Raw genomic sequence first — 22,614 nt, 5'->3', positions numbered from 1 at the left:
ATTAGTAACACACTACGCCATCATGGATTAAAATCTTGCAGCGCACGCATGGTCCCCCTGCTCAAGCCAGCGCATGTCCAGGCCCGTCTGAAGTTTGCCAATGATCATCTGGATGATCCAGAGGAGGAATGGGAGAATGTTGTGTGGTCTGATGAGACAAAAATATAGCTTAGTACAACCCCAAGAACACCATCCCAACCGTGAAGCATGGAGGTGAAAACATAATTCTTTGGGGATGCTTTTCTGCAAAGGGGAGAGGACGACTGCACCGTATTGAGGGGAGGATGGATGAGGGAAGGATGGATGTGTCCATGTATCGCAAGATCTTGGCCAACAACCTCCTTCCCTCAGTAAGAGCATTGAAGATGGGTCGTGGCTGGGTCTTCTAGCATGACAACGACCCGAAACACACAGCCAGGGCAACTAAGGAGAGCTCCGTAAGAAGCATCTCAAGGTCCTGGAGTGGCCTAGCCAGTCTCCAGACCTGAACCCAATAGAAAATCTTTGGAGGGAGCTGAAAGTCCGTATTGCCCAGTGACAGCCCCGAAACTTGAAGCATCTGGAGAAGGTCTGTATGGAGGAGTGGGCCAAAATCCCTGCTGCAGTGTGTGCAAACCTGGTCAAGAACTACAGGAAACGTATGATCTCTGTAATTGCAAACAAAGGTTTCTGTACCAAATATTAAGTTCTGCTTTTCTGATGTATCAAATACTTATGTCATGCAATAAAATGCAAATTAATTACTTAAAAATCATACAATGTGATTTTCTGGATTTTTGTTTTAGATTCCGGCTTACAGTTGAAGTGTACTTATGATAAAAATTACAGACCTCTACATGCTTTGTAAGTGGGAAAACCTGCAAAATCGGCAGTGTATCAAATACTTGTTCTCCCCACTGTATGTGCATCCTTTCAAGCACACCCTTCTCATTAACCCGAGTTATTCACAATTTTTTTACGAACAAATAAGGTTTTATATGTAAGATGGCTAAGTAAAGAGCAAAATTATTGTATTATATTATTATTTGTGCCCTTGTCCTATAAGAGCTCTCTGTCACTTTCCACGAGCTGGGTTGTGACAAAACCTCACACTCATTCTTATGTTTAATAAATGTATCATATATATAGTGTGTGTGGCAGGCTTACAATGATGGCAAAAACATTTGAGAGTGCGCTGACCCTGGTGCTAGAGGGGGTACGCAGCTGGAGGTTGAATGTTTGAAGGGGTACGGGACTATAAAAAGTTTGGGAACCACTGATCTACACTGATTGAAGTGGATTTAGCAAGTTACTTCAATAATGGATTCACCTGGATTCACAGGGTCAGTCTGTCATGGAAAGAACAGGTGTTACTAATGTTTTGTACACTCAGTGTCAAATCAAATGTTATTTGTCACATGCGCCGAATACAACAGGTGTAGACTTTACCGTGAAATGCTAACTTACAAGCCCTTAACCAACAATGCAGTTTAAGAAATAGGGTAAAATATTATTTACTAAATAAACAAAAGTAAAAAAATTATAAAAATAATCAAAGTAACACAAGAAAATTACATAACAATAACGAGAAAATATACAGGTGGTACCGAGTCAATGTGCGTGGATACAGGTTAGTCTAGGTAATTTGTAAAGTGACTATGCATAGATAATAAACAGCGAATAGCAGCAGTGTAAAAACAATGGGGGGGGGGGGGTGTTAATTTAAATAGTCCGGGTGGCCATTTGATTAATTGTTCAGCAGTCTTATAGCTTGGAGGTAGAAGCTGTTAAGAAGCATTTTGGTCTATATTGTTCCTGGATGTCAGAGAGCTTGGCCCCAGTGATGTACTTGGTCGTATGCACAACTCTCTGTAGCGCCTTACGGTCAAATGCCGAGCAGTTGCCATACCAGGCAGTGATGCAACTGGTCAGGATACTCTCGATGGTACAGTTGTAGAACTTTTTGAGGATCTGGGGACCCATGTCAAATCTTTTCAGTCTCCTGGAAAAGGTATTGTCGTGTCCACTTCACAACTGTCTTGGTGTGTTTGGACCATGATAGTTTGTTAGTGATGTGGACACCAAGGAACTTGAAACTCTCGACCCGCTCCACTTCAGCCTCGTCAATGTTAACGGGGGCCTGTTCTGCCCTTCTTTTCCTGTAGTCCACAATCAGCTCCTTTGTCTTGCTCACATTGAGGGAGAGGTTGTTGTCCTGGCACCACACTGCCAGGTCTCTGACCTCCTCCTTATAGGCTGTCTCATCGTTGTCGTTGGTCAGGTGGCCTACCACTGTTGTGCCGTCAGCAAACTTAATGATGGTGTTGGAGTCGTGTTTGGCCACACAGTTGTGGGTGAATAGGGAGTACAGGAGGGGGACTAAGCATGCACCCCTCAGGGGCCCCAGTGTTGAGGATCAGTGTGGCAGGTGTTGTTGCCAACCCTTATCACCTGGGGGTGGCCTGTCAGGAAGTCCAGGATCCAGTTGGAGAGGGAGGCATTTAGTCCCAGGATCCTTAGCTTAGTGATGATTTTTGTGGGAACTATGATGTTGAATGCTGAGCTGTAGTCAATGAACAGCATTCTCACATAGGTGTTCCTTTTGTCCAGGTGGGAAAGGGCAGAGTGGAGTGCGATTGAGATTGCATCGTCTGTGAATTTTTTGGGGTGGTATGCGAATTGGAGTAGGTCTAGGGTTTTCGGCATGATGGTGTTGATTTGAGCCATGACCAGCCTTTCATGGCTACTAACCTGAGTGCTACAGGGCGGTAATCATTTAGGCAGGTTACCTTCGCTTTCTTGGGCACAGGAACTATGGTGGTCTGTTTGAAACATGTAGGTATTACAGACTCGGTCAGGGAGAGGTTGAAAATGACAGCGAAGTTGTTTAAAAAAAAAAATCCAATAACATTTTTACTGACACAGATGTGCCTCGAAGCGAGCATAAAAGGCATTTCGATTCGTCTGGTAGGCTCGCGTCACTGGACAGCTCGCGGCTGGGTTTCCTTTTGTAGTATGTAATATTTTTCGAGCCCTGACACATCCGACGAGCGCTAGAGTAGTAGTAGGATTCAGTCTTAGTCCTGTATTGATGCTTTGCTTGTTTGATGGTTCGTCTGAGGGTTTATCAGGATTTCTTATAAGCGTCCGGATTAGTGTCCCGCTCCTTGAAAGCAGCAGCTCTAGCCTTTAGCTCAGTGTGGATGTTGCCTGTAATCCATGGCTTCTGGTTGGGATATGTACGTACGGTCACTGTGGGGACAACGTTGTCGATGCACTTACTGATGAAGCCAATGACTGAGGTGGTATACTCCTCAATGCCATTGGAGGAATCCCGGAACACATTCCAGTGTGTGCTAGCAAAACAGTCCTGTAGCGTAGCATCCGCATCATCTGACCACTTCCGTATTGAGCAAGTCACTGGTACTTCCTGCTTTAGTTTTTGCTTGTAAGCAGGAATCAGGAGGATATAATTTGCCAAATGGAGGGAGAGGGAAAGCTTTGTATGTCTCTGTGTGTGGAGTAAAGGTGGTCTAGAGTTTTTTTCCCACTGGTTGCACATGTGACATGCTGATAGAAATGAGGTAAAACGGATTTAAGTTTGCCTGCATTAAAGTCCCCGACCACTAGCAGTGCCGCTTCTGGATGAGCATTTTCTTGTTTGCTTATGGCCTTACACAGCTATTTGAGTGCGGTCTTTGTGCCAGCATCGGTTTGTGGTGGTAAATAGATGGCTACGAATAATATAGATGAGAACCCTCTTGGTAGATAGTGTGGTCTATAGCTTATCATGAGGTATTCTACCATGGTTATAGGGAAGGACACTCAACAAGCACAGCACTTACTTACACAAATGACTGATGATTGGCTGAGATAAATTGATGATAAAATGATTGTGAGGGCTGTCTTGTTAGACTTCAGTGCAGCTTTTGACATTATTGATCATAGTCTGCTGCTGGAAAAATGTATGTGTTATGGCTTTACACCCCCAGCTATAATGTGGATAAAGAGTTACTTGTCTAACAGAACACAGAGGGTGTTCTTTAATGGATGTCTATCAAATATAATCCAGTTAGAATCAGGATTTCCCAGGGTAGCTGTTTAGGCCCCTTTTTTACATTTTTACTAACGACATGCAACTGACTTTGAGTAAAGCCAGAGTTTCTATGTATGCGGATGACTCAACACTATACACGTCAGCTACTACAGCGACTGAAATGACTGCAACACTCAATAAAGAGCTGCGGTTAGTTTGAGTGGGTGGCAAGGAATAAGTTAGCCCTAAATATTTCTAAAACTAAAAGCATTGTATTTGTAACTAAACACTCACTAAACCCTAAACCTCACCTTAATATTGTAATAAATAATGTGGAAATTGAGCAAGCTGAGATGACTAAATTGCTTGGAGTAACACTAGATTGTAAACTGTTATTGTCCAAAAATATTGACGCAGTAGTAGCTAAGATGGGGAGAAGTCTGTCTATAATAAAGCGATGCTCTGCCTTCTTAACAACACTATCAACAAGGCAGGTCCTGCAGGCCCTAGTTTTGTTGCACCTTGACTACTGTTCAGTTGTATGGTCAGGTGCCACAAAAAAAGGACATAGGAAAATTGCAATTGGCTCAGAACAGGGCAGCACGGCTAGCCCTTGGATGTACACAGAGAACTAATAATAATAATATTCATGTCAATCTCTCCAGGCTGAAAGTGGAGGAGATTGACTTCATCACTACTTTTATTTATGAGAGGTATTGACATGTTGAATGCACCGAGCTGTCTGTTTAAACTACTGGCACATAGCTCTGACACCCATGCATACTCCACAAGACATGCCACAAGAGGTCTCTTCACAGTCCCCGAGTCCAGAACAGACTATGGGAGGCACACAGTACGACATAGAGCCATGACCACTTGGAACTATTCCAAATCAAGTAACTGACGCAAGCAGTAAAATTAGATTAAAAAAAAACTCCTTATGGAACAGCTGGGACTGTGAAGCAACACAAACATTGGCACAGACACACACACACACACACACACACACACACACACACACACACACACACACACACTAACATGCACAATCCATACACATGATTTAATAATGTAGATAGTGTGTTGTGAAATCTGTGAATGTATTGTAATGTTTTAAAATTGTATGAACTGCCTTAATTTTGCTGGACCCCAGGAAGAGTAGCTGCTGCTTTGCAGCAGCTAATGGGGTGTCACGACTTCCGCTGAAGTGGGTCCTCTCCTTGTTTGGGCGGCGCTCGGCGTCGCCGGTCTTCTAGCCATCGTCAATCCACTTTTCATTTTACATTTGTTTTGTCTTGTTTTTCCACACACCTGGTTTCAATTCCCTTATTTTCTTGTTGTGTATTTAACCCTCTGTTCCCCCCATGTCTTTGTGTGGGATTGTTTATTGTAGTGCTTGTGCACGTTCCCGTGAGCGCACAACAGGTTATTTTTGTGCCTATTTATCTTGTTGTTCTGGATGCCGTTTGTTTTGCTTAATAGATCTCCAGTTATTACCCAGTTCTGCTCTCTTGCGCCTGACTTCTCTGCCGCCAATTACGCACCCCGCTACATGGGGATCCATAATAAATACAAAACAGTACTCATTAAATAAAAAATCTTTGTCCAGTTCGAGGTGAGTATGTCCGCTGTTCTGATGTTCTGATGTCCATCAACTCTTTTTCGGTTACAAGAGACGGTAGCAGCAACATTATGTGCAAAATGAGTTCCAAACAATGCAGAAAAATTAACAAAATAGCACTGTTGGTTAGAAGCCCGTAAAATGGCAGGCATCCCCTCCGGCGCCATTACTATACAGTGCCTTGCGAAAGTATTCGGCCCCCTTGAACTTTGCGACCTTTTGCCACATTTCAGGCTTCAAACATAAAGATATAAAACTGTAATTTTTTTGTGAAGAATCAACAACAGGTGGGACACAATCATGAAGTGGAACGACATTTATTGGATATTTCAAACTTTTTTAACAAATCAAAAACTGAAAAATTGGGCGTGCAAAATTATTCAGCCCCCTTAAGTTAATACTTTGTAGCGCCACCTTTTGCTGCGACTACAGCTGTAAGTCGCTTGGGGTATGTCTCTATCAGTTTTGCACATCGAGAGACTGACATTTTTTCCCATTCCTCCTTGCAAAACAGCTCGAGCTCAGTGAGGTTGGATGGAGAGCATTTGTGAACAGCAGTTTTCAGTTCTTTCCACAGATTCTCGATTGGATTCAGGTCTGGACTTTGACTTGGCCATTCTAACACCTGGATATGTTTATTATTGAACCATTCCATTGTAGATTTTGCTTTATGTCTTGGATCATTGTCTTGTTGGAAGACAAATCTCCGTCCCAGTCTCAGGTCTTTTGCAGACTCCATCAGGGTTTCTTCCAGAATGGTCCTGTATTTGGCTCCATCCAATTTCCCATCAATTTAAACCATCTTCCCTGTCCCTGCTGAAGAAAAGCAGGCCCAAACCATGATGCTGCCACCACCATGTTTGACAGTGGGGATGGTGTGTTCAGGGTGATGAGCTGTGTTGCTTTTACGCCAAACATAACGTTTTGCATTGTTGCCAAAAAGTTCAATTTTGGTTTCATCTGACCAGAGCACCTTCTTCCACATGTTTGGTGTGTCTCCCAGGTGGCTTGTGGCAAACTTTAAACAACACTTTTTATGGTTATCTTTAAGAAATGGCTTTCTTCTTGCCACTCTTCCATAAAGGCCAGATTTGTGCAATATACGACTGATTGTTGTCCTATGGACAGTCTCCCACCTCAGCTGTAGATCTCTGCAGTTCATCCAGAGTGATCATGGGCCTCTTGGCTGCATCTCTGATCAGTCTTCTCCTTGTATGAGCTGAAAGTTTAGAGGGACGGCCAGGTCTTGGTAGATTTGCAGTGGTCTGATACTCCTTCCATTTCAATATTATCGCTTGCACAGTGCTCCTTGGGATGTTTAAAGCTTGGGAAATCTTTGTGTATCCAAATCCGGCTTTAAACTTCTTCACAACAGTATCTCGGACTTGCCTGGTGTGTTCCTTGTTCTTCATGATGCTCTCTGCGCTTTTAACAGACCTCTGAGACTATCACAGTGCAGGTGCATTTATACGGAGACTTGATTACACACAAGTGGATTGTATTTATCATCATTAGTCATTTAGGTCAACATTGGATCATTCAGAGATCCTCACTGAACTTCTGGAGAGAGTTTGCTGCACTGAAAGTAAAGGGGCTGAATCATTTTGCACGCCCAATCTTTCAGTTTTTGATTTGTTAAAAAAGTTTGAAATATCCAATAAATGTTGTTCCACTTCATGACTGTGTCCCACTTGTTGTTGATTCTTCACAAAAAAATACAGTTTTATATCTTTATGTTTGAAGCTTGAAATGTGGCAAAAGGTCGCAAAGTTCAAGGGGGCCGAATACTTTCGCAAGGCACTGTATTCTCGGAGCGCGCTGCCCATAGAACCATGTACAACAGTTTATATATAAAATATGACGTCATAGGTTATAAAATGAATCTCCTCTCGACCTAGACAAAGCAGGTTCAAATATTTATTCCAAACCACTAGCGCACACTCCTGACACACACACACTATATCAAGATTAACTTCTGAGGTCTCACCATTATCTATCATTACTTAGCAGACAGTTCCAGATACGGAAAACCTGGAGAGGCTCTCGCCGTCTTATTTAATCGCCACAGAGTTATAGCTGAGTGGGTTCAAACATAGGTTAATGATCCCCTTTGCTTACTTCAAACACACACAACACATTCCTCTACAACCTAGTTGGAATGGTGTTTAATTACTCCTTGTTCATGCTACATAATCTCTTCCTTATGAACTAACATTATTAATCAGATATAATAAAACAGGGTAGAGTTTAATTAGTTATAGTTCTATTTAAATGTATATATTGATTAGTCTTTATTCATAAAATTCCTAACAACAGTTGAAGTCGGAAGTTTACATACACTTAGGTTGGAGTCATTAAAACTCGGTTTTCAACCACTCCACAAATTTCTTGTTAACAAACTATAGTTTTGGCAATCAGTTAGGACATCTACTTTGTGCATGACACAAGTAATATTTCCAACAATTGTTTACAGACAGATTATTTCACTTAGAATTCACTGTATCACATTTCCAGTGGGTCAGAACTTTACATACACTAAGTTGACTGTGCCTTTTATACAGTTTGGAAAATTCTAGAAAATTATGTAATGGCTTTAGAAGCTTCTGATGGGCTAATTGACATCATTTGAGTCAATTGGAGCTGTACCTGTGGATGTATTTCAAGGCCTACCTTCTAACTCAGTGCCTCTTTGCTTGACATCATGGGAATATCAAAAGAAATCAGCCAAGAACTCAGAAAAAAATATTGTAGACCTCCACAAGTCTGGTTCATCCTTGGGAGCAATTTCCAAACGCCTGAAGGTACCACGTTCATCTGTACAAACAATAGTACGCAAGTATAAACACCATGGGACCACGCACCCGTCATACCACTCAGGAAGGAGACGTGTTCTGTCTCCTAGAGATGAACGTACTTTGATGCGAAAAGTGCAAATCAATCATAGAACAACAACAAAGGACCTTGTGAAGATGCTGGAGGAAACGGGTACAAAAATATCTAGTCCTATATCGACATAACCGGAAAGGCCACTCAGCAAGGAAGAAGCCACTGCTCCAAAACCGCCATCAAAAAAGCAAAACTACGGTTTGCAACTGCACATGGGAACAAAGATCGCACTTTTTGGAGAAATGTTCTCTGGTCTGATGAAACAAAAATAGAACTGTTTGGCTGTAAGGTAAACAATTTAAAGGCAACGCTACCAAATACTAATTGAGTGTATGTAAACTTCTGAACCACTGGGAATGTGATGAAATAAATAAAAGCTGAAATAAATCATTCTCTCTACTATTATTCTGACATTTCACATTCTTAAAATCAAGTGGTGATCCTAACTGACCTAAGACATGGAATTTTTACTCTGATTAAATGTCAGGAATTGTGAAAAACTGAGTTTAAATGTACTTGGCTAAAGTGTATGTAAACTTCCGACTTCAACTGTGACTAACAATACACGTAAAAATGAAGTTGAAGTTATATTAGAATGTTGTTATTGTACCCTCTAAGTGGCCTAGGCCTACACTCTGGCCTATCACTTGACATGTTAATGGAACGTGTGTATGTGGTATGTAAATTATGGATCAGCAGTGTATGCCAAAGGCAAGAGTTGGGAAAGAGAACTGGGGCCTGATAGGGGTTCAACTCCACAGGAGCTGCACTTCATTCAAAATAAATGTGTCTTCAAAGACATTTGCCATTCTGGTTCCTCCTTGTCCATTAAAACTCCATATTTCTCAGGTCCCACTGCTTACTGTGACTGCTGAAAGCCATTGTGCTTCTGATTTGGAGGAGGCAGTTGGAGCCAGACATGTCAGACTGTGTGATTTATTACACACCACCTCGCTATCACTTGGTCTTGGCTCCTCTTCACTATCACTTCTGTCATCCTGTCGCCAAGATGTTGTGGTTGGCCAGGGCTGCAGGAGCAATGTGCAAATTATGCGGCGTTGTTGAATGGAACATTTCCTTTTTTATTCCGGAAGCCTCTTTTTAGGTCCTCTGAATAATGACAAAACGACAAAAAAATCTTTAGAATCCTGTTAAATTAACTCTGATACTTCTACGGAATTTAGAGTTATGTGTTATGGTGTGCATGAGTGAAATTTTGGCAAACGGGACAACGTGTCTAGAAGTCTCTTGTGAATGTCTTACTCAATAATGTATTGACTGAATGTCTGTGGCATACTGTCCATACTGTCTATACACACCATTATATACATACATATTTATATTCTGCACTTTGACATGGCTCGTTCTGATATTTCCTTCTTTTTTTATGTCGGGGATTTGTGTGTATTGTTAGGTATTACTGTACTATTAGAGCTAGAGCTAAAAACATAAGCAATACGCGACCAATAACATTTGATTTGATCCCATATCAAGACCCCAGGTGATTGTCTCAGTGTTAAGCAATGACCTTTCTCTCGACAGCATTTCGCCCCCTCCTCGCTAAAGGCGTATCTGTCTTCTGCTTCTGTTGTGGAAGCGTTATCTCATCTGACAACTTCCTGTTTCCTATTTCTTTACAGTGATTGAGGCCCTCTCACTGTGGCACCAAAGCCTCACCAAATCAATGGTGGCCAATTGTTTCCAAAAAATGTTATTAGGTATTAGATAACAGGCCTTATATATTTTTTTTTATTGATTGCATCACATGCAATGACTTGTAGCTTTTACCCTTTTAAGGGATGGATGAGATTTGATTTAGACTACTATGCCATATAAGAGTTATTGAAAAATAATAATGCTACAAACCTAATAGCCAGGTAAATAGATGAATGCAGGGATGGTGTGCATAACAGATCACAGTGAAAATATGATTACACTGAAAGGCCTGGAACTTGTACTTCTAAGCCACATGACTGAATAAATGTTATGTTTATGGATTAGTCTTCAGTACAGTCAGGCCATGGCCGGATGCACCTATTGTAAATGCTACACGATGCTCTGTTGTGCTAATGGGGATAGGGATAATGTCTGGGTCAGGCTCTGTTGAAATAGACCCTTTTTGGTTGCTTTTGGACTCCTTTGTCAGCTGTGAAAACAAGATGAGATGGGAAGAGGTCTTGTTTGCAGAGGGGCACAGAGTCCACTCCCTGTCCCATGGAATCACCCCTATTGGAAGTCTGGGGGCCATTGGGCTTGGCGCCACTGAGTTCATTGTGTGAGGCTAAGTTAATACACAAACTAAACGTAGACTTGGACGGATTTGAGAGTGAGGGCCACCATATTGTTTTACTTGGTACTTGGATGTATTCCCTGTGGTCCTCGTGCTTCTTTAATATCTACAGATGTTTTGAACGATCAATTAATAATTTGAATCAGACTTCACTCTTATTAGTACATTATTGTATACCATTGATCTTCTGCTTCTTTATAAGCAGCTTTAGTGAGTGAGTTGGTGATGACGCTACTGCCCCAAGCACTGGATTCAAGGCCTGCTTTTCAAAATGTTGTTTTTAAGAGCTGCAGCATCTGGCTGTCGTGCTTGGCCCGCAGGCAGAATATGATCCCTTTTTTAATTCACATCATGTGCACAATCTGAGAACACTTGTTTTACCTTAGACACAGTAAAGAGAAACTAATGTGTGCATGCCATGTGTATGTTTTTACATTCTCAAAATAGCAATGTATGTGTGCCTCTGTGCAGCTTTTGCCCTCTCACATGGCTGTAGCTAGGGCTGGCGCTATTAATGTATAACTGTGTAGCCTAACCGCTGGTTCTGGGTGAAGACTGTCATGGAAATAAAACTACCCATTATAACCTTTTTTACTTTTTGTGGGACAAACTTACAAGCTTACTGAAGACGGAACCGCCAGGCATTCGTGTGGATGAGTTTTTTCTGCTGTTACATGGACTCTACAAGGTGATGAAACTTTGTTGCTCCTTGTTGAAGCAAGCAATGTGTTGTAACAAACACATCTTTGGTTGCTTAGGCAACACCCCCCCTTCCTGCAGCAGCAGGAGTGGAGGAGAGGAGAAAAAGTGTTTTTTATAGTGACCTCGGTCATTCGGCTGACCGTTAACCGTCATCCAAAATTCCATGACCATCACAACCCTAGCCAGAGCCGGCTCTAAGGGATGGCAAAGCTGGGCATGGACCCCCCCTCTCCCCGATAGAATTTGTGCCCCCCACACACCGTTTTGTTCCCTCATGAACATAACAAATGATATATGAATTACGGTTTTGCCAATGTAGAGAACATTGTCAGGCCTGACAGTAGCGCAGACCGGGACAGAGGCTATGCTGGGTGTGCGCTCATGATCTGAGGAGGCGGGGATGTAATAATGTCATATTTTGTCGTTAAAAATGAAGGGTTTTTTTTCTCAGAGGGAAAAAGTTACTCACTTTTCCAGACAGCTACAGCTAATAATAGGCTAGCTAGTAGCTACTAGCTTCGTTAAGTGTTGGTAGTGGCGAGCTGAATAATTATAGCTGGTTAATCAACATGGATATCCAAAAATGTCTGGGCACTGCCAAGAGCAACAGAGGACCACCATGTCGAGTGCGATGCCGAGCTCACATAGCTGCCCACTGGCCTAACCACCGAGGTTGAGGATCCTAGCAGTCCACGCTGCCTGTTGACCAACAAGATCTAGACGGAGCCAGGGCCTACCACCAACAGTACGAGGGTAACATCACAACAAGCACCTGCACCTCCGTTACCCCAGCCACTAGTACCTGACGACATGTTGGATATAAACAAAACTTAACCAGGGGAAGCAGAGTTTATTGGTTCTTGCAAAGTGAATTCGAACCACAGCTAGCAACAACAAATGGACTTCGCTCAGTGTTCTTCAAAGATACGGCAGGTCTTTGTCAGCAATGCCGACAGTGCTGTTGGCACGGAAACATGGATTTGTGCGAAAAGATTGGGAAATATTCGAAAAATTCCTTCACTCTGAAGAACGTATAGCAGTGAAGACAGATGCAGCATGTTACATCAACGAAAAGCCCAGATTGTCCAGCTGGCATTTGAGAGCAACCTAACAAGTACATTTCGGCAGGAAGGAGAATGGAATCGAACTTCTCATGAGGAGGAGGCTGCAACTCGTCTAAATAGTAAGCTACTACCTTTATGGCCCTGGTCGCCATGACAGAATTATACATTTATTGGTTTTCCCTCACTGGTTGTTTAGCTGATTTTTAAATGTAATGCATAGTTTAGGCATTTTGCTTTTTACTTCAATGCATCTTTTAGATTTATCTGTGATTCTTAATGTAATTTCTTGCTTTTGCGGATCTAATTGCTTTTGATAGATATAGAGCTTGGCATTATTTGCCAGGTATAGGGACAACGGCCATTAGTTGTTGTGCTCTAAAATTGACGGAGCATCTAACATTATCTTTTCATTATGCTGACTCGTTCTGTCCATGGTTCTGAATCAATGATTACGGTGTGTGCTGTTTTAATGTGCATATCTTGGGCTACCAGTCTTCTTGGGGCTTCTTTTCAACATTACATGTGTATATTGCTGCATTTCCGTTTGACCTCCATTTTGTATGTATGACCAATACTGTGTGTAACCTACTAAAACAAGTAGGCAAACTTTCCCTCTTTCATCCATTTGCATTACACAGTCATTGTATGATGGGCTACTGTAAAAGTGATGTCATTGTGCCCAATAATTTGCTTTTATGAAAATATTGCGCACCTGGGGGAGTGGCGGCTTGGTTATGCTCATTGCGTAGTGTCACAAATTCGACAGAAATGTAAGAATCCTGTCACGCTGATCTGTGCGTGTTTGGTAGGTGCAAATTAAGGCGGCATTTTGGAAACACATGCAGTAGTAGGGCTCATATCTTGTGTAAAGCGACAGTTGGTTGATATGTACGGCTACATTTCAGGATATTTTTGTACTTTTGAACAGTAGTAGGACCAATCTATCTTTGTGTTTTTCGGGCTCTGTATCAATTTTAGGCATGTCTTCCTGGAGCTGGGTCTGGCACTAGCTGGGTCTGGCACTAGCTGTAGTCTAAGTGGGTGTCGTGGATCTCTGTCTCTCATGCAGATGGCTGGCATAACAGCCGTTGCATCCTGAGAGCTAATAAGGGTGAGTTTATTGTTGTTATTGTTGGGCCTTGAGAGTGGGGGAGGGGGATTGCCATCTCTGCCTTTGTCTGCCTGCCCCTCTGAAGAAAAGTGGGCCTCACTCTCTTCAAATGGCTGTTGAACACATGTGAAAGGCACAGGGCAGGACTGTGAACTAGCTGGTCTTGTTGGGAGAATGAATGGCAGAGCATAGATGGAGGGGAAAGACTGTAGTTAGACTAGCCAAGATTCAAAGGACTTTCAGTCACGTGTCTGTGAAGATGTAGGCCTATAGAGTATTGACACAGACAGTCTTACCATTTCTGTGGGAGATTTAGTAAAGGACTACAGAGATGATTTTCATTGTGGTGTTTTACTGCCACTTATTGAGTGTGGATTTATCATAGCTGAAATTATATTTTCTCCCGTAAGTTAGAGATGTATAAATGGAGCTTTCTGGCCCTAAATAATGTGATAGTCTAGCAGCAGTGGTCAACACAGGATGTCCCACCTACAGTAGGATGGCCCCAGATGGAATGCAGGGGTCTGGTTGTCATGGGGGACATACAAGCCTGGGACACGTAATCTCATTGGGAGATGGAGCCTACCATCTGAGAAGACTGCAACCCTGGAGTAATGAGACGGTTCTCCACTACATAGATAGGCAATTTAGAGAGGAGATTAATTCTGTAATTTTTTAATGTATTTTTCTGTTGTCATCGTGTTCCTACATATTGAAACCAGATTAATTCATGATCATCCCCTCCTCCATTTTCTGCTTAACTGTGTTAATGTAGGCTAGTTTAAAGGGCTCCAGCATCAAAGTGAATGACTGGCTGCATTTAGTCATTCAGAGTGTTGCTCCACATAGTTACTTTAGATGAGTGTAATCCATCAGATGGGGACTTCTTAGTACTCTATCGAAGGGTCGTGTATTTTAAATTTTTACCTGCTCTAGCACAATGACCAGGGCTGCGCTGCTGTTTCCTTTTTGTTCACTGTGTGTTGGGAGACAGCCACACATACAGGCCCAGGAGGACAAAGAACAATGGATTCCCTGCTAAATATAGCAGGTTCTTAGGTGCAGATGAATATGGTCTTGTTGATGTGAAGAGGTCTGTGTGTGAAGGAGAGAGGAGTCTATGGCTGGGCCTGGGTTCTTTGCTGAGAGGCGCACGCTTAGGCCTTGATATACATAATCAACCTTCTGAAAAAAAATATGCAGTTTTCCATCATCTTGGGCTGCTGGTACAAAAATAGGGATGTTGAGCCCAAAAGAAGGAAGCTATAATATGTATTTACGATAGGGAAGTGTTTACAAGTAGGGGGTGATTCTGGTCCCATAATGCTGACAGTTATTCTACATGTATTTTTATAGCCCGGAGATGGATCAGATGCATAATTTATAATATTATCAGCATTCTTTACTGGAAAGTTGGGGGATTGATCCTTTGTAGTCATCCCTGATTGTATCCGAGCATTTAGTAGTCATAAGGAAGAATTATGATGTTTCTGGCATGATAATGTGAAGACATGACAGGGTGTTCTATCATAAAGCACTTTATCATATTGTCTGATATCCTGTTTCCTGGCTGGCCAGTGACGTCCTTGCCTGGGGATCCCAGTGTCCCAAGCTGCCAGCGGGAAGGTAACTCACCCTTTCAGCAGCACGTACTCTGTATGTTCCAATGTGACCTCAACAGACCAGACCACACAAGCTACAGAGGGTAACATGGTAGAAACAACTATGGGCTACCTAGGAAGTTTACACAACCACGCACACACACACTGCCAAAGATTTTCAGCTGGCAGGCAGACGCTGCAATACGTTTCTGAGTGACAGATGAGGGCTTTGCATATGCACTTTGTTGCCATTTTTGTGGGACAAGAAAAAAATGCCTGGAACATAAAATAACGTTATGAACCGGTTCCCATGCTCTTCAAATAAAGGTTATCTTCCAGAACGGTATAGATCGCTTTCCTTTCCTTTCTGATTCTGTTTATTGAATCATTTTCTGTTTTTTGGTTCTGTTCCCTGAACCGGTTCCGACCCCTGGCTCCTATAAACTTGACGTAGGTGCTCATGGATCCTGTTACAGACTTTGGATTTACCATTTATGTTTTGAGCTTGGACTTTAGCAAGTATAGCTTGTTAGCACGTAGGACACACCAATTTGTGTCACCTCGTTGGTCAGTATGTGTTACATCTGTGCTGGTTGCCATCTCCTTGGTGGGAAGGTGTTTTACCCGTGGTGGCCCAGGTGCTATTTAAGAGTGGCTGGCTTAGTGCTCCAGTTGTCTTGAGATAAGTAGAGGGTCAACACCTTTAGTTGACTCTCCCTATTTGATTTCTAGAAAAACATTCCTTTGTCTGATTTCCCAGATTTTTGTTTTGCTCCACCTTTTTGGTTTGCTTCCTGTCTTCAAGTTTGGTGTGGGTGTTTCTTTTGTTTGCCTCTTCTTGATCAAATGTACTGGGCAGTCATGGTGGGTGTCTTTTTAGTTTCCAGTTGTTGTTGCTAGTCAACTCTCAGTGGACACTCCCATGAGTGTCTTTCAGAACCCCCTCCTAAAACCCACCTGTTTTGTTGGGTTGTTGTCAGTGACTCTTTGTTAGTTCCCCTTTCTGTATGAGCAACATTTTTTGGTTTTCTTGCTGGGGAATGTAACAGTCCTTTTACATGGAAATGGCCTGCCTTCCCTCTGACTGTCTACTGCAGAGAGGATGCATAGGACATCAGGTGAAACAGTCATGTGCAGCACTGGTTTCAATAGTCCTCTTGAACAATGCCTTTTGAGATTAGGTGCCTTCCTTGGGATAATCCACTTTACAGCTAAGTTTCCACAACCGTGAGAAGACCCCGCTGTCTCAGTCTCACACGCACACACTATCATCAGTGCCAAGGCGAGATGACCCTGTTTACATCAGAGCCAGTCTCCATGTAAAAGAGAGCGAAGTGGGAGAAGTGACGGACTCTGTCTGTGCTGCTGGACGGGGCCTGGCACTACCATGTGGGTTGGGCTGGCACTGGATGCATTGTTCCCCCATCGTAGCCAGGGATTTCTCTTCCCAGCACTACAGGGACAGAGAAGAGGGAGGGAGGGAGGGCGAGGGGGAGAGTAGTGATAGCTATTAACCAGAGCATCGAAAGGACACTCCAGTTCTTCTCAGAGGACCCTTACATTTTTGGAATTCTGTTTTTTTCCTCTTCCCCCTTGGCCTCTTTCTTGTAATGGAAACCAGGATGAGGAAAATCCAGGTACTTGGACCCAGAGATGACTCCTAGCTATAGTCCTAGTCAGGGATTCTGGCACTTGTCAGGGATTCTGTGAACTAAACTGTCACTGCAACTCTGCTCTCTGTTTCAGCTGTGGAGAGGTAACCTGAAGGTAAAGGATCTTGTTTCCTATTCTAGTGTTTACTCTACGTAGCATAAACTTTTATAACTAGCAATGTAAATACACTACATGGCTGCTCGTTGAACATCTCATTCCAAAATCACGGGCATTAATATGGAGTTAGTCCCCCCTTTGCTTCTATAACAACCACCACCTCTCCTGGGAATGCTTTCCACTAGTTGTTGGATCATTGCTGCGGCGACTTGCTTCCATTCAGCCACAAGCGTATTAGTGAGGTCGGGCACTGATGTTGGGCGATTAGTCCTGGCTCGCGGTTGGCATTCCAATTCATCCCAAAGGTGTTCTATGGGGTTGAGGTTAGGGCTCTGTGCAGCCCAGTCAAGTTCTTCCACACCGATCTCAACAAACCATTTCTGTATGGATCTCGCTTTGTACATGGGGGCATTGTCATACTGAAACAGGAAAGGGCCTTCCCCAAACGGTTGCCACAAAGTTGGAAGCACAGAATCGTCTAAAATGTCATTGTAAGCTGTAGAGTTAAGATTTCCCTTCACTGGAACAAAGGGGCATAGCCCGAACCATGAAAAACAGCCCCAGACCATTATTCCTTCTCCACCAAACTTTACAGTTGGCACTATGCATTGGGGCAGGTAGCGTTCTCCTGGCATCCGCCAAACCCACATTCGGCCGTCGGAATGCCAGATGGTGAAGCGTGATTCATCACTCCAGAGAATGCGTTTCCACTGCCCCAGAGTCCAATGGCGGTGAGCTTTACACCACTCCAGCCAATGCTTGACATTGTGCATAGTGATCTTAGTCTTGTGTACGGCTGCTTGGCCATGGATAGCCATTTCATGAAACTCTAGACGAACAGTTCTTGTGCTGACTTTGCTTCCAGAGTCAGTTTGGAACTTGGTATTGAGTGTTGCAACAGAGGACAGGCGATTTTTATGAGCTGAACCGAGGACAGACAATTTTTACGGGCTACATGCTTCAGCACTCGGTGGTCCCGTTCTGTGAGCTTAACGTTGACCAGGGCAGCTCTAGCAGGGCAGAAATGTTATGACCTGACTTGTTGGATAGGTGGCATCTATGACAGTTCCACATTGAAAGTCACTGAGCTCTTCAGTACGGGGCCATTCTACTGTCAATGGTTGTCTATGGAGATTGCATGGCTGTGTGCTCAATTTTATACCCTGTCAGCAACGGGTGTGGCTGAACTTGCTGAATCCACTAATTTGAAGGGGTGCCCACATACTTTTGGCCATGGAGTGTATGTATCAAGTTCGACTCCAGGCAACAACCAGATGTTTGGTTACTGAGAACCCATGTTAACGTGTAGCCTAGGTGTGAGTTCCCATAACAACTCAAAGGTTCAGAATTTGACATTACCCTTAGCCAAAGGGTTTTAAACATGTGTCCAGCTTGCTAATAATTACCTAAATGAAAGCTTGACAGTTAGGGAGCAAAAATGATAGAGGACAATTTGTTTGCAAATTTTTTGCTGATGTTGATGGCAAGAAAATATAACCAGTTTTCAGTGCGGCCCTACAGACCTCGTTGAAGGTCGTAGGCAGCCCCCGGGGAAAAATTAATTTGAAATCCCTGCCTAGCCTCTGAGAATCTGACAGAAGGTCTGCAACTGAATGTAGGCTTACACCAGGCTAACAGTTGTGGAATGGGGCATTTTTGTAAGCTCCATCAAGCATGACATGAGAGCTGGTAGATGTCCAGTCGGAAGGTCAATAGGTCACAGACTAGTATGTTACATGATACTTCATTTTCAAGCCATTGGTTTAGAATGGGTCTAAGCTCAAAACATTTCGAAACGGACTGCTTGGAGTTTCCCTTGATATTCATCTGACACATTTCTGTGGTTTTTGAAAAACTGTCCGCCTTCGCTTTAGTGGTGGATTAATGGTTAAATGGAAAGAATTTCACAATGGTTTGAATGCCATGAAAGGAATATCTGTTTGTGTCAATGTCAAGTGAATCCCCAGTAAAAATCCATTCACTTATATCCATGTATTGTTTGCTGGTTATAAAAAACCAGTCCATCAGTTGAGTAGTCCAAGGTCATCCAGACACATTGACCCTCTGTCTCTATCAGGCTTAATTCTCGCAAGGTCCTTCAATTGTGTCAGAGAGAAAAAAAGGGACAGCTAAGCAAGCCCATGCTAAATGCATCACAGATCTTCATGTGGATAATCCTCATTGACCAATGGTACCTTTCTTTGCTCTTGCTGCATGTTTTTTTTTTTTACTGCTCTCGAGCGCTTGTGGTGGCTGACTGGTTCTGGTTGATTTTCAGCTGCAGCTGTCACTCCCTCCATGTCCATACCCAGCCGTTCCAGTAGCATCTCAGTCAGTCAGTCAGCGGTCTAGTTGGTCTCATAGATGTCCATTAGACTAATCTGCCATGGCCTGATATAGTCCAAAGTAAACTGGGGGTTAAGCTGGGCACCAGTTTGTGCTCGTTGTATAGATTTGTGTGTGGTGCAACCCCCCCCCCCCCCCCCCCCTGCTTGGCACACAAATTCATGGCCTCTGTTAGCAGCAGCTTGGCCATCCATCCTACTTTCTCTGGACTGGCTGTGTGTAGGCCAATGTTTGGGTTCCTCCTTCAGTCCTAGTTGGCAGAACGTTTGTTCCTCTATGGCTCTTATTTGGCCCTGGGAGAAAGAAACAGGCTTTGTTTTAGAAACTGGAAAGTGAGACTGCAACTGTATATCCTAGCCTTGTTGGTGAGTCGGATTATAGGCGTATAACGTGATTCAAAATATGATATTCTCCTACAGTGCTGGCCATGTAAAGTTTCACCTTTTCATTCAAATGCCAACTGTTTAGTCTACAGACGTTGTCTGGGTTGCCATGGTAATGCCTGGCAAGGTTGAGCAGAAAGGCGGAGTGGGGACGCAGTCCATCTTTCTCCATGAGACACCCTATTGGACAAGGCCATGTCAAATCTTGTGGAACCATGTCAGTTTTCCCTATTCTATTTCAATGGCTCTGGGGCTGTAGCCTTTTAGCCCGTAGTTGTATTGAGCCTAGGTGTTTTATTGGGATTGGAGCCTAGGTGATTTCTTCTCAGTAGAGCCTAGGTGACTGCTTCTGTGTAGAGCCTAGGTGCCTGTTAATTAAAGGAGCAATTAACTGTGCGTATTACAGAAACATGGTAGCTTTGCTAACCCGTTCACCCCTCCCCCCCGCCCTCCTTATCTCCCTCTTAGGTGCTGACTGTTTTAGACCAGAGATGCAGGTCCCCCAATTTGGCGCTCCCCGGACCTGAAACTGGTGACGGGACTGAGGAGTGGACACAAACCAAAGACCCCCTTCTCTACAGCCAGCCGTGCTGGATGCAGCTGAATAACAAGCTGAGGAAGAGAAAAAGAAAGAGCATTTGATTCTTCCACTCCATTCAGAGGACTGCCATCCATGTGGTGGTATGATGAGACTGTGAGTCAGGAGAAACACAATCAGACGGGAGCGTAGTGATAAAGGGAGAGAAAGAAAGAAAGGCAAGAAAGGTAGAGGATTAAGGGTGCGAGGTGAGTATCTAGGTGCCCTCCTAACCCCTAGGTGGTAGCACCAGTCAGGGCAGCAAGATGACCAGCCTGTTCAGGCGCAGCAGCAGTAATGGAGGCTCCAGGGGGGGTGGAGGAGGAGGGGGAGGCAGTGGTGGTTCCACCCCAGGAGATCTCAACAACAGCCGGCCTAACCGACAAGTCCGGCGCCTGGAGTTCAACCAGGCCATGGAGGACTTCAAGATCATGTTCCCCACCATGGATTACGAGGTCATCGAGTGCGTCCTGCGTTCCAACAACGGGGCGGTGGACGCCACCATCGACCAGCTCCTCCAGATGAGTATCGACGGAGAGGGATCAGATGACAGCTCTGACTCCGATGACAGCATCCCACCAGAGGTCAGTCAGTGCAGGGTCACTGACTCTCTTCACTTAAAAAATAAAAATGGCAATAGTACTGTTTGTCCATCTTGAGACGCCATAGTGAAGATCCTTGCCAGCTGGTCAGCACATGCTCCGAGTATGCATCCTGTTTAAAGGTCTTCCTCACATCGGCTACAGAGAGCGAGATCACACAGTCGTCCAGAACAGCTGGTGTTCTTATGCATGGCTCAATGTTGCTTGCCTCGAAGCGAGCGCAGAAGACATTTACCTTGTCTGTTAGGCTCATATCGCTGGGAAGCTCGTGGCTGGGTTTTCCGGTGTAATCTAAGATAGTTTGCAAGCCCTGAAACATCAGTCGCGCATCAGAGCCAGCATAGTAAGATTCGATCTAAGTCCTGTATTGATGCTTTGCCTGTTTTGAATACTTGTCGGAGGTCGTAGCGGGATTTCTTATATGTCCAGGTTAGTGTCACGCTCCTTGAAAGCGACAGCTCTAGCCTTTAACTCAGTGCGGATGTTGACTGTAATCCATAGCTTCTAGTTGGGGTGTGTACGTACGGCCACTGTGGGGACAAGGTCGTCAATGCACTTATTAATGAAGTCGGTGACTGATGTGGTAAACTCATCAATGTTATCTGATGAATCCCGGAACATATTCCAATCTGTGCTAGCAAAACAGTCCTGTAGCATAGAATCCGCTTCATCGGACCACTTCCATATTGAACGAGTCACTGGCACTTCCTGTTTGAGTTTTTGCTAGGAAGCAGAAGGATAGTGTTATGGTCTGATTTGCCAAAGGGAGGGCAAAGAAGGGCCTTGTATGCATTTCTGTTTGTGGAATTAAGATGATCTAGAGTTTTGTTACCTCTAGTTGCACAGGTGACATGCTGGTAAAAATTGTTAAACGGATGTAAGTTTCCCTGCAGTAAAATCACTGGCTATGAGAAATGCTGCCTCAATGTGCATTTTCTTGTTTGCTTATGGCTCAATGCAGCTCGTTGAGTGAGGTCTTTATGCCAGCATTGGTTTGTGGTGGTAAATAGACAGCTACGAAAAATATGGATGAGAACACTTTTGGTAAATAGTATGGTCTGCAGTTTAGCAGGTATTCTAACTCAGCCAAGCAAACCTTGAGACTTCCTTAACATTAGAGCTCACCCACCAGCTGTTGTTAACAAAGCGACACACTCATCATCCCTTCGTCTTACCCGAGTTTGCAGTCCTGTCTTGATGATGCATAGAAAAGCCAGAAAGATGTGTATTCATGTCCTCATTCAGCCACAACTCTCGGAAATGTAGGGATTTTACAGTTTTTCAGGTCCTGTTAATAGGATAGTCTCTAACAGATCTCACCCAGTTTGTTCTCCAGTGTTGCATGTTTGCCAGTTGAATAGAGAGCAGTAGTTGTCTATTTGCTCGCCGACCTAGTCACGTCAGGGTTCTGGCTCGCCTGCCTCTCTTTCGCCACAGCTTCCTTTCGAGTCCCGGGGATTAGGGTCTGGTCCGGAGTAAGCAGAACATAGAAATGTTTGTCCAACTTGAGGTTAGTGATTGCTGTTCTGATGTTCCAAAGTTTTCTTTCATAGGAATTGATGGTAGAGACCTTTTGTACAAAAAAAGTTAAGATCAGCTTAAAAAACACATGAAATAGCAGAATTGTCCAGGAGCACGTAAGACGG

General features: G+C 43.6%; 1 protein-coding gene across 7 annotated transcripts in view; it reads left to right on the top strand.

Annotated features, from left to right (window-relative positions):
* Positions 1–22,614, top strand: part of LOC110507887 (CUE domain-containing protein 1) — a 51,916-nt gene that overhangs the window by 11,141 nt on the left and 18,161 nt on the right. For 5 of the 7 annotated variants that reach the window (XM_021588276.3, XM_021588278.3, XM_021588280.3 and 2 more), the window contains one exon: positions 20,258–20,950. The exons of 1 other annotated variant lie outside the window; for it this stretch is intronic. In XM_021588276.3, coding sequence (XP_021443951.2) covers positions 20,633–20,950 — 318 coding nt within the window. In that variant the 5' untranslated portion in view covers positions 20,258–20,632. Of the gene's footprint in view, positions 1–16,667; positions 17,058–20,257; positions 20,951–22,614 lie in introns of those variants that run through there. One more of the 7 variants, XM_021588277.3, reaches the window with a different exon arrangement.

The sequence above is a fragment of the Oncorhynchus mykiss genome, chromosome 27 (genome assembly GCF_057628025.1).
Source record: "Oncorhynchus mykiss isolate SJ-2025 chromosome 27, ASM5762802v1, whole genome shotgun sequence".
Taxonomy (NCBI): Eukaryota; Metazoa; Chordata; class Actinopteri; order Salmoniformes; family Salmonidae; genus Oncorhynchus; species Oncorhynchus mykiss.
This window is presented reverse-complemented; position numbering and strand designations above follow the sequence as displayed.